This window comes from Pygocentrus nattereri, chromosome 10, assembly GCF_015220715.1.
Source record: "Pygocentrus nattereri isolate fPygNat1 chromosome 10, fPygNat1.pri, whole genome shotgun sequence".
NCBI lineage: Eukaryota > Metazoa > Chordata > Actinopteri > Characiformes > Serrasalmidae > Pygocentrus > Pygocentrus nattereri.
This window is the reverse complement of record NC_051220.1, coordinates 41,297,822-41,310,218: the sequence shown is the minus strand read 5'-3', so window position 1 is coordinate 41,310,218 and position 12,397 is coordinate 41,297,822. Positions and strand designations below refer to the sequence as shown.

Below are 12,397 nucleotides of genomic sequence, written 5' to 3'. Positions count from 1 at the left end.
TTTGAAGTGAAAGTCAAACCACACACTTCTGAAGATTTTAACAGCCAATTACTGTCACACACACTTCCGGCCTCGACTCACGCAAGGACCACTCTTGTTTACTGACTGTGGTTCCTGCAAACCCCTTTGCCTCAGCTTTTGGATTTTACCATGAGCTTCTGACCCTTTTTGTCACATTACAATTACTGTTTATCCCTTATTGGGGAAAAAAACAACATAAAATGTAGTCGGTTCAAAAGTTGTGGCCTATTATGATTTCGGTTTTATTACTGTCTTTCGGTCTGTCGGTCAGTCTGTCTGTCTGTCTGTTTTAATTTTATGCAAAATGTTGAATGAATAGTAACTGTGCTTTTAGGTTTGCAGAAAAATTCCATGTATAAATGAAAAGTGTTCCCTGAGGATTTGTATGAGGTCTGTTTACACCACTATTCACATTAAAGCAGCACCCATAAAGTTCCACAGTGCACCACCTGCCCACTCATTGACAGGGTCTCAGGTATCTCCTACCAAACGTGGCCCCAGTTTATGAGGAACAGAACCCAGGTCTGCTTATTGGCTTCCGAACTAAACCATAACCCGGAGCAGGTGTGCAGGAAGCAGTGATAGAATAAAAACACAGACTTCACAGTCCTGAAGCTGAAGTCCTAACACTTCTCCTCAGTGTCCTGCACAAACAGCAACGAGGGCAGATATCGAGTCCTGGTTACATTGCGTTCCACAGCAACACTGGAACTAAAATCACATTACATTACATGCCATCACCATTTGTGTCACTATTGTGAATGAAAACATCCGTTGCTTCATATTTATTTAATGGGCATGTTTTAATCTGAAACACTCTGTACTCTATTACAGAGGTCACTAATAGCAGGACCGTGGTCCGGGATGCTGTCCTATGCTGACCTGGACGTATAACTGATAAACTATGGAGAATTATTTCATTTTTATTGGGGTGGTCCTGTTTTAATCAACATAACTTTTCTAGCCTTTATGGCAGCTTTAGCGGCCCGGGAGACTCACAGACCAATCACATGCACTGTAAATATGACACGTGACACTGCTCAGCCAATCAGGTCTGTGCATTACGATGAGCTCTGAGACTTGAGCGAGTGACGCCACACAGAGGAGGGACGAGGAGAGAAACAGCAGTCAGAGAAGAAAGTGAGTCAGAGGGAAGTTATTCCACATGACGTGATCTAAGAAGAGGAAACTGACAGTAAATGTTGTTGAAATCTGACTGAACTGGACTTTGATCTGATGTTCAGCTGTTGACTATAAGATGCTGATATTTCTATTCGGCTACTTCAGTAAACAGTATATGGCGCTGAGTCATGATGCAACTCAGACATTATGAGGTTCCGGACCTTCGCTTGAGGAAATTTTCTCTAACTGGACCTTATTGAATTCTAATTAAAGACCTCCGCACTACTATACACTCTAATGACTACTCCATTATCAACGTCTAATTCCAATTGGATAAAGTCAGTTTTTACTCATAGTTTTATTATTTGAGTAGGTAAAGGGGAATTCCACTGACTTTCCAAAATTCCTGGAGAAGTCATTCAGAGTGGGTTTGGTGTGAAGTGGTTCAGACGTCTTCACAGTGGTGGTGATGGGAACCAGGTGTCGCCATGACTACAACACAGACATAGACATTTTATTAACCACCAGAGAACCTACACGAGTCTTCTGAGTTTATATGGAACGCTGATGATGGGAAAATGGTGGAAAATCTGAAAAAATACGTTTTTGTACTATTTTAGCTACGGTGTCCTGCATTTTTTAGTTAAATCTTTATCTGTAAAACGATGTCTCAGACATCAGGCAGTGTATTTATTAACATTTCATGAGGGAGCTTTTAGCAGCACTTCAGACGTCAGAGGCCGGATTCACAAAAGTGTCGTAAGAAAGAAAATCTTCTTCAATGTGGTTTTTCTGAACTTCATGCTTAAGAAAAAAATGATGAGAAACTGTTATTCCTCACGTAACTTCTTCCATCCATCCATCCATTCTCTTCCGCTTCTCCAGGGTTCAGGTCGCGGGGACAGCATACTAAGCAATGAAGCCCAGACATCCCTTTCTCCAGCCACTTCCACTAGCTCTCCAAGGGGGATTCCGAGGTGCTCCCAGGCCAGCTGGGCGATATAGTCACGCCAGCGTGTCCTGGGTTTTTCCCGGGGTCTCCTCCCAGGTGCAACAGCAGCGATGTGACCCTGAGGTCACCAAACCGGACGCCCTCCATCCCCTGACTGCGCCTAGAAATTCTATCCATAAAAATTATGAATAGAATTGGTGACAAAGGGCAGCCCTGACGGAGTCTCAACTCACTGGGAACGAGTCTGACTTACTGCCGGCTATGCGACCCAAGCTCCTGCTTTGTTTGTACAGGGCCTGAATGGCTCGTAGCAAAGAGCCATGTACCCCGTACACCTCCCACAGAATACCTCGAGGAACACAGTCGAATGCCTTCTCCAGATTGCACAGAAGTCCAAAAACTGAACACCACTCAGGTTCAGATCAGAGATGCCATTCCTCCCAATCGCACCCCTCCAGGTCTCACTGTCATTGCCCACGTGAGCGTTGAAGTCCCCCGTAACTTCTTAAGAACTCTTATTTTCTTTTCTGAACAATAGGAATAATTCGTTGAACAAGGGGTTTCCTTGAAAATATGTTCTCAAATGCTTTCTTAGCCTTACGACAAACTCACACTGGTCTTAGGCTGTAGGAGTCGACGAGGACAGAGTCTAAATGTATTCATTTACCTACTCCTGTCCATCCTCCAGGGTGTGTTTTGGTTTGTCCATCTGAATTTTCATGACCAAACCGAAAGGCAAATTATTCAGTAACTGCATGAAATAAATCATTTTAAAATTTTATTTATTTATTAATTTTTTTACAAGCTCCCTCAAATGAACAGAACGTGTGTTTTATGAATCTCCAACACTCTTTGTGTTGTTCTCTAAAAGTGATGTTTCCAGAGCAGATCACTGAAGAGACGCCGTCTGTTTATAGTTTAGAGCCCAGATTTGGGGAAAAACGGGTCGACTTTCAGTAGAAAAACAAACTGAGTTCAGCTTCTTTTATTATAAGGGTTTAAAATGACGTCACCGTCTATTAGACTGGAGAGAAGAGCTACAGCCTCACACGACGCCCAGCTTCTGAATGGAGCTTATGGAATATGAACGTTATGAAGAACATGACCAAGTGCGGTTTGGAACCAAGAGGTTAAGAAAACCGTAATTCGGTTTTCGGTCGTTATTTAACTGTTAACTGTTAATACAGTTTAGTAAATGACTGTGAAAGCAATGCAACTAGTATCCAGTAATTTACTGTAATTTTACAGCAGAACATGTCATTCAGAGCCAGTGTGTGACGTCTGTTACTGTTAGCTATGTTTGCCTCATAGCTTCAGTGCAAAACTCAGACGTCCAACACGTATTTAAGGGAAAAAATATACGTTCAACTGTTCACGTGATCATGGGAGTTGTAGTTTTCTGATTTGCAGACCGTCCTCAGGTGCTGTAGCTGAGCGAGGCTGACGCCGCTGCCCCCGCACACGATGACCACCAGCAGGCCGAGTGGTTTGGGCAGTCGGCCTTCGTCCTGCAGCCGCTGGATAACACCGCTGTACACCGCAGCCAGAGAAGCTCCGCACGCCAGCTCCACTAACACACGCTCCTCATCTGCACACACACACACACACACACACACACAGAATGAAGGCTACCAACAACAGAGTCGCAAAGGTCAGACAGTGTTATCTGACACAATTAACATGTTACAAATGAGCCCTTAATCAGGTCAGACACCACCATGTAGCGGACAAGACACACTGAACCAGATTCATAAACACACACCAGCAGATGTTAACAGTAAACAGCGTGGAGGAAACACGTTTGTGCGTTCACAGACGAGGAGAGACCCTTTTCATAAAATACAGAAGTGTGTAAACGCTGGACGACACAAGTTCCGCTGTTGCCTTGCGGACAGTTCCTAACTTCACAAATACAGGCGTTCCTATCACTTCAGCTCTTCACAGAAAGGAGTCTCACTTTATCTTCATCATAGTTGCCAAGATTAAAATTGGAGGATGTGTCTAGAACCGTTGGAGAACCAAACATACATCAATGTGAGAGTCCAAACTAAATAAAGGATATAAATGATTCACAGCTATCAGAGCACAGTAACGTCGGCTGACGTCTACAGAGAGATAAACCGGACAGGTGGAAATAACTACACCCAAAACGCCGGATTAGCCACGTCAGATGGAGATGCTGAAACAGCTCGCTGACAAACTAGTTGGCAATAAGCTAAACACAAACACACACTAGCAGGGGGCGCACAGGGTCATCATGGCCCGTAGCGGCACGGTAGATGTTTTACACAAACAACGACTCTCAGATACCGACAGCTTTTGAGAGGAAAATGAAAACGGTTCCTCTGAAATCGGCTGAAGCAGCGACTTTATAGCACAGACTGGACATTAATGTTAGTCAGCAGAGCTGAAACGCTGACTCAGAGGGTCTTTTCCTCCATTTATTCCTTCTTTAACTGCACAAACTCATTTTTCCTCTGTCCATCATCAGCTGAACAACCACTGAAACTGAGATGCGGCTGTTTCTGCTTCAGACTTAAGCGGTTGAGTGTGCACGTGAGCTGTACGTGCTCTGCTCATCCCCGTTGCTGCTTGAGCAGAAGCAGCGTTACACTGTAACACGTACTTCCAGGAGAAAAAATGCAGTTTTAATACTTGTGTCCTTTTACTTACTACTAAAACCTCCAAAAAGTAGAGCCTGAACCGCTCTGACGACGACTTTACCCAAGACACCTTCTGACTGCTTTCAGATTTCATATTCAGTAAAAATTTAAAACAGACTCTTTGTCCTGCAGCAGATTCCACATCCGGCGAATCGGCCTTCAGTGTGTGTGAAGTCGGTTTAGCTTCCAAACCAGTAAAGAGTAAACTGACCTGTCGAGATTCTAGTCAGATGTTTGAATTGATTTTATTGCAGCAGCTTTAGGTTTTAACTCTACTTTTGATCGTACAATGGATTTCACGAAGGAGTTCGATTTACAAATGAACGCATTAAACTAAAGTAAACTTTATCTGATGGGGGCAGGTTTGGTGTTGACCAGGTCTTCCAGGTGATTGTTAGGAGCCACATTTTCTCTGTAGCTTTTATAATTTTTGGAAACTTTGTCTTTTTCCTTATGCAAGTAGATTATCTTATATCTAATCTTCCTGACTGGAAATTCAGTTAATTAAAGGTGGTCTGTGACTTCCCTTGTTCAAAAATGTTGCACTGTGAGTCCATGTATGTTCCGTGTGTGTGCATGAGTGGGTGACTGATGTGTGTGAGTGTGGGTGTGGGTGTGTGTGGGTGCATGTGAGCATGTGTGTGTGGACAGCTGGGCCTGAGTCCATGACTTGCTGAGCCTGGACATCTGTGGTACATGGTGGTGGGCAGGAGTTACCCCTCCCCACCGCTCCCCGCTGCTTGCCGACTCCGCCCCCCCCCCGGGGTATGGGTGTCCTGCGGGTCCCTGGGTGCATGGCTGGACATCTTGGCGTGGTCCCTGCCCTGCTCCCTTGGCGGTTGTGTCCTGGGGGTGGTTTGGGCCTCTCTGGCATGGGGGGGGTCCTGCCGGGGGTCGGCCGGTCTCGGGCGCCTGGGGCCTGCTGGGCATGTTGGCCTGCCGGGGGGGGTGGGCTGCTCATTGCCTCTGGCTCTCTGGTCACTTGCCCTTTGTCTGTGGGCGCTCTGTCTGGGGCCTCCATTCTTCGTCCTCTGGGGTGTGCACGCGGTGGCCGTCGGAGCGTGTGGCCTCAGGTCTCCTGAGTTCCTAATGGGCTGTGGATGGTCCGGGTCCCCCGGGTCCTTCCCTATCTGTCTCTGGACCACGGGGGCATGGTTGCGGCTTCTTGCCCTCATTGCTGAGCACATTCCATGACACATGACACGTGAACGCATATACACACATATACACATTGCTGCAAACAGTAGAATTGTGTGTGGTGGGTGGGTGTATATGTATAGAGGCATATGTATAGATATAAACATGTGTATGTATGTAGCAGCAAATAGTAGAATTATGTCTGGGTGTATATATGTATATGCATATGTATAGATATGTGAATATGTATATGTATGTATATCTGTATAATTGTTTTTTTTCCCTTCTCTTTTTTTTATTTACTTACTTATTTATCTATTTATTTTTATTTTTATTTAGTTGTCTGTTTATTTACTTATTTTATTTGTTTTTTTCTCTTTCTTTTTTAATTTATTTATTTATTTTTAATATTTTTTCTATTTATTTATTTACTTATTTAATTATCATTATTATGATTTATTATTATTATTATCTTTTTTTTTTCCCTTTTTCCTCCCTTCTTCTCTTTCTTTCCTGTCCTCTTTTTTATTGCCTGTCAGGCCTGGCCAAACAAATAAAATACAAACTTTAACAAGAATAGGCTTTAGTAACCTATAGAGCTTTTCTTGTGAAAACAAATTTGTTTGGTACATCAGTGCATTCGGATTACCATTCCGATTGCAAAAATGGCCAGACATGACAGGTTAAAAAAACAAAAAAAGTTGCACTGTAATAATAAAATGCTTACATATAAGCTGAAACACAGAAAACCTGTATGGATGTGTAGCTTAGGGGAAAAGCCAGGCGTTAGTTTTGGTGAAGTATTATTATAGTAAACAGTTCATTTGTTCTAAAATCTATATATAAAAGTAATAATTTACCCAGGAACAGCTCCACTGCCTCCAGAGCCTGCCGGTCAGTCACGAGCTCTGAGATGACGTTGGACCGTTTGCTGTACTCAAACGCTGCACTGCAGGCCGTCTTCGCTCCTAAACACTTCGCCTCACTAACAAACAAACCAGCACAAAGACCACCATTCAGTCCAGCGCAATGAGACCGTCTACACACACTGCCGCTCAGATGAGTCATATTAATGTTCATATGTGTGTGTATATTATATATATATACATATTACATATTATATATATACATATATATACATATATACACACACACACACACACACACACACACATATATATATATATATATATATGAATGAATATAGTTTTAATTAGTATAAACTGCACATCAAAAGGTATTCTGGATTTGAATTTTATTAGAATTTCATTCTCAATATTTATCTGGACATCTGGATATTAATTTATTAGAACTCCATTCTGGATATTAATTTATTAGAACTTCATTCTAGATATTCATTTCATTATAAGTTTATTCTGGCTATTAATTGTATTATAAAATATTGTAATCATTTGCAAGTGATAAGAAGTTATTCAGTGATAAATAATAGACTGCAATGATCGATTTGATCAATTTGATCACCACATTTGAAACACAGGATATTCTGAATATTAACTTCATTTGTGATGTTACTTTTATTAGAACTTCATTCCAGAAATTAATTGGATGAAGTTGAAATATAATTATTACTTCATTCTGGATGTTCATTTTAGTAGAACTTTACTCGGAATGTTAACTTTATTAAAACGTCACTCTGCATAGTAATTAAAATTATTAATAAGTTTAAATTCAAATAAAAATTGGATCACTCTGGATATTATCTTAAAATTTCAATCTAGATGTGTATTTTATTAGAACTTTATTCTGGACATTAATTTTATTATAACTTCATTGTAGATGTTTTTTATTAGAACTTCATTCTAGGTATTAATTTTATTAGAAGTTTAATGTCTGATGTTCTACAGCTTTCTCAGTCATTTTAGACTTCATACCAGCTTAGACAGTCATTTAGTTTCATAACTGGCTGAAAGATGTGAAGCAGTAATATCTACTACAGTTGTTTTTTATTGTGTACATTGAAAAACTGCTTTATATGATGTACATTGTTAATGGTGTTGTACTTATATGGAGTTATTACCTGGTAATATCTGGTAGAGTGACTAAATGTCCAGCTTTAATGGCAGCGTTGAGGCAGTCTGCCCCAAAAGTCTCCATACAGAGCACAGGCACACTGCCCCAGCCCACCTCATCCAGCCCATGCATCACCCCACAGAACAGCCCCCCGCCGCCCACAGACAGAACCACAGCCCCCGGTCTGCACGGCAAAGAGGCCTTCAGCTCATGGACGACACTGGAGTGACCCTCCCTGCAAACAGTCAGGAGTCTCTACAGTGATTCAGTGTGAGTCGATTCTTTAGGAAATGATTCAGTGTGAGACGATTCTTTAGGAAATGATTCGGTGTCATTATATATACGTTATGAAACCATGTGGTGTTTATTTGTATTAATTTGTTTACTCTTTGTATTCTTTAGTGTTCATTTATGTAAATATTACAGTACATGCAAGTGATTCTGATTCATCTGAAGAAAATGATTCACCACAACAGAGGATGATCAAACGGAGGAATGTAGACGAGGTTCTCGCTTTCAGCCAGACGCAGAGCCTCAGCGTTCGCATCATCCCACACCTGCTCAAAACACACACGACCACAGGGGTCTACTTCATAATATCCCAATATACTCCATAAATATACGGACGTCCGGAGAGGGAAGGAGCTGTGGCTATGATTTTCTGGATTTTTATACTGATATTACGACTTAACTATCTTGTGTTCTCAAGATAACAAAAGTTGTTATCTGGTAATTACAAGTTAGTTATCTTGTGATCTTAAGATCACAAAGTTGTTGTCTTGAGATCACAAGTTAATTACCCTGAGATCACAAGTTAATTATCCTGAGATCATGAGTTAATTATTTTGCGATCTCAAAATCACAAAGTTGCTATCTTGAGGTCACAAGTTAATTGTCTTGTGATCTCAAAGTTGCTATCTTGAGATCACGAGTTATTATCCCGTGATCTCAATATCACAAAATTGTTGTCTTGAGATCACAAAATCATGAACCAGTTCTCTCAAAGTTGTTATATTGAGATCATGAGTTAATTATCTTGTGATCTCAAAGTGGCTATTTTGAGATCACAAGTTATTATCCTGTGATCAAGATCACAAAGTTGTTATCTTGAAATCATGTGTTAATGATGAGATTTTGACATCACAAGTTAATGTTGAGTTCTTGAGATCACAAGATAATTAACTTGTGATCTCAAGATCTCATCATGACAACCCGGGAAATTATACTAACAGCTCATGGCCTCTCCAGATTTCCAGATATCTGAATAAAATAATTAATAATTGAAATAAGAAGTGATTCCATTTTTTCAGCGCTGCTGTGCCTGTAAAATAAAATGAAATAGAATAAATGACCAGCTGTCCCTCTGACCTTCCCCACACATTTCACTGTGGCCCCCTGGTCCTGCAGCTTCTCCGTCACCAGCTGCAGTGAGGGCGATGGCAGAATGATGGTGGCCGGGATGTTGAGCTTACGCGCTGCATAGGCTGCAGCCAAACCTGCATTTCCACCTGTATTGGACAATCAGAGTGTGAGGACACTTTCTGCCCTGCCGAAAAAAGGAAACCATCAAACACACCAGACACCCGTTAAACCATTAGAGTCCTTTACACTGTGATATCAACCCATCAGGAAAACACAAAACACCATTAATGACAATTGGACACCAGCAGGAATGAAACCTTTCATGCTTTCTTTGATTTTTCAGCAGAACGGACACAGAATGGCTGCTGATAATAGAGAATCTGCACTAGCAAAGCAAGTAAGATCTAGACTGAAGTCTAAAAGCCACCAGAGATCAAAATGACAAGAATTATAAAGAAACTTTAACGCCTTCATAATTTTGCCCACCTGAAGCGCAGACCACTCCATGTGAGTTTGAACCTGCAAGCTTAAAGACAGAATGTGTTTAGTGCAGTAACAGTGCCAGGCACTAGGGGGCACTGTTCACACACACACACACACACACACACACACACACACACACACACACACAGCAAGACATTTAAAGGGGAATTCCACTCATATTTCAAAAATTCGACATTATCACATGGTTGAGATGTAATCAGTCATTCAGAGCGGTTCGGTGTGGAACGCTCGGTTCTAGATCAACTTACCACATCAGAACTGCTCACAGTGGTGGTGATAGGAACCAGACGTCCACCTCTAAAAGCACCTCACAGAAAGTTCCTACATGAGATGGTTATGAATTCACTGCCTGATGACTGAGACGCCGTTTTATGCCAGTTTTATGACATCATTTTTACTTTAAATGTATTTTAATCCATTTATTTCAGTCCATTCATGGTGGAGGGATACATGCAGGGTGTTTTGGGTCAAAACAGTCCCTAAAGAAAACTGATTATTTTCAAATTTACGATTATTTTACCATCATCAACGTTCCATAAAAACTCAGAAGACTTCTGTGGGTTCTCTGGTGGTTCTGGATAGTAAATAAAATATCTATATCCGTGTTGTAGTCATGGCAACCCCTGGTTCCCATCACCACCACTGTAAAGACGTCTGAACCATGTCACACCAAACCCACTCTGAATCTCTCTGATTACACCTCACACACTGAGTTATACAGACATTTTAAGCTTCTCTTCTAACACAGAGGTGCAGCTCAAGGTGCTTCACACAATGTATGTGCAGACAGAAGAAGCATAACTGGAAAAATATTTCACTAAAGCAAAATCTGACTGAAAACTGACGTGAATGAATAAGATCTGAAGATGGGTCTGAGCAGCTAAACAGCTCCAGATCTTCGGACCATAAAAGCAGGAAACACAGAACCCAGTTCTAGATTAAACCAGCGCAAACAGATAAACAGTTGAGGTACCATCACTAAGCTAGGTCATCTGGAAGGCCTCTGTCCATCTGCAGGACCGAGCGTTCCCCCTCACCTTACAAACCAGGTGTCCGATTCCACGGATTTTGAACGACCCTGCCGGCTGTGAGCTCTCCATCTTCAGGTATACGGTGGTGCCGAGCCGCTTGGCCATGGCGGTGCTTTCAACCAGAGGAGAGTTGATGTGAAATCCCTGAATGCCCGGCATGGCTACGGAAACTCCTGCAGCGGAGAATGAAGAAGGGAAGACGGAGAAATGCCCTTTAGCCCCAGGTCTAAAGGTTTGGGCCTCTGCCAGTGGCAGGTTGCCGAGTCAGTGTTCACTGGCAAACAAGTTTAGCCTGGATAAAGCAAGACTGCCCCCAAACAAGCTCTGAGTAGCACAGCAAACTGCTTATGCAAGACAAGATTGGTGTTAAAGGGGAATGCCATTGAGTTTTTCTACATTTCTGCACAGTTAAATGGTCACTCGGAGTGGTTATGAATTCGCCGCCTGATGTCTGAGACACTGTTTTATGATATTTCTGGCGGTTTTGGTGAAAAAAAACATTTATAAAATCTATTCATGGTGGAGTGATACATGCAGGGTGCTGCGAGGCTAAATAGTCTCCAAAGACAACTTGTTTTTTTAGATTTCTCGCTATTTTCCATCATCAACGTTCCACATGAAGCTCCGAAGACTCACATAGGTTCTCTGGTGGTTCTGGATAATATATAAAATGTCTATATCTGTGTTGTAGTCATGGTGACGCCTGGTTCCTATCACCACCACTGTAAAGACATCTGAACCATTTCACACCAAAGCCACTCCTAATGACTGTGTTTAGATCTCAATTTTGAAAAATTGGTGAAGTTCCCCTCAAATGTGCTTCCCCTAATGGTAAAAGAAAATGTTATGCCTTATTTAGTAGTAGTAATAATAATAATAATAATAATAGATTAAAAATCACTCAATACACATAACTGACTATTTTCTTGTTAATGACTCATTTTTAATACTTCTCTGGCTGCAACTCTTCTCTGGACACAATGAACCTTTTTGTATGGTATTAAGCTTCAAGTGGCTTATTTGAATGTTGATGTAATGCACATTAAGGACAGGATAATGTTGCTGTTAAAGTGTTTGCGTTAAATATTTCATTTTCACAAAGTAAAAATAGAGCACGGCTCTGTAAAAGCGTGGCCTGGAATGCTTTCCTAACCTCACCCCCATCCAAACAGAGGATAAACATATTTTAATATTCTATGTAAATTCTTATTTCACTTTTAAATAGTAATTTCAAAGTATTTTAGCTTTAAAAATAGAGTAATATTCTAAAATACTGTAACGCTGGGTTGATCAGACGCTTGCGTTTATAGAATAAAGCATAAGGTTTATTGACAGTAGGATCATCCAGAAGACCAGGGTTTACACCAGACCAGGGGGGTGTTCCACAGAGCAGGACTTCTCAGTTAGCCAGATAACTGCCACTGATAAGGCCAAAGACGAGGACTGTCTAATGGGAATGTGGCTTTAGCTGGATATCCAATGGGTTATCCAGGTAAACTGAAAATCCAGCTTTGTGGAATCCCTCCTGGTCAAAAACCAGAACAGCCCAGTACTATGAGATCCTGCTGTGTGGT

The 12,397-nt window shown here is 41.5% G+C and overlaps 1 protein-coding gene across 1 annotated transcript; it reads right to left on the bottom strand.

Annotated features, from left to right (window-relative positions):
* Positions 1-3,309: 3,309 nt before the first annotated feature.
* Positions 3,310-11,090, bottom strand: sdsl (serine dehydratase-like). Its single transcript, XM_017685638.2, has 7 exons — positions 10,830-11,090; positions 9,775-9,814; positions 9,295-9,434; positions 8,395-8,483; positions 7,934-8,161; positions 6,756-6,880; positions 3,310-3,683 (listed from the first exon to the last, which is right to left on the bottom strand). Exons 1-7 carry the CDS (start codon positions 10,980-10,982, stop codon positions 3,460-3,462), a joined length of 999 nt encoding a protein of 332 aa, XP_017541127.1. The 5' UTR covers positions 10,983-11,090; the 3' UTR covers positions 3,310-3,459.
* Positions 11,091-12,397: the final 1,307 nt, after the last annotated feature.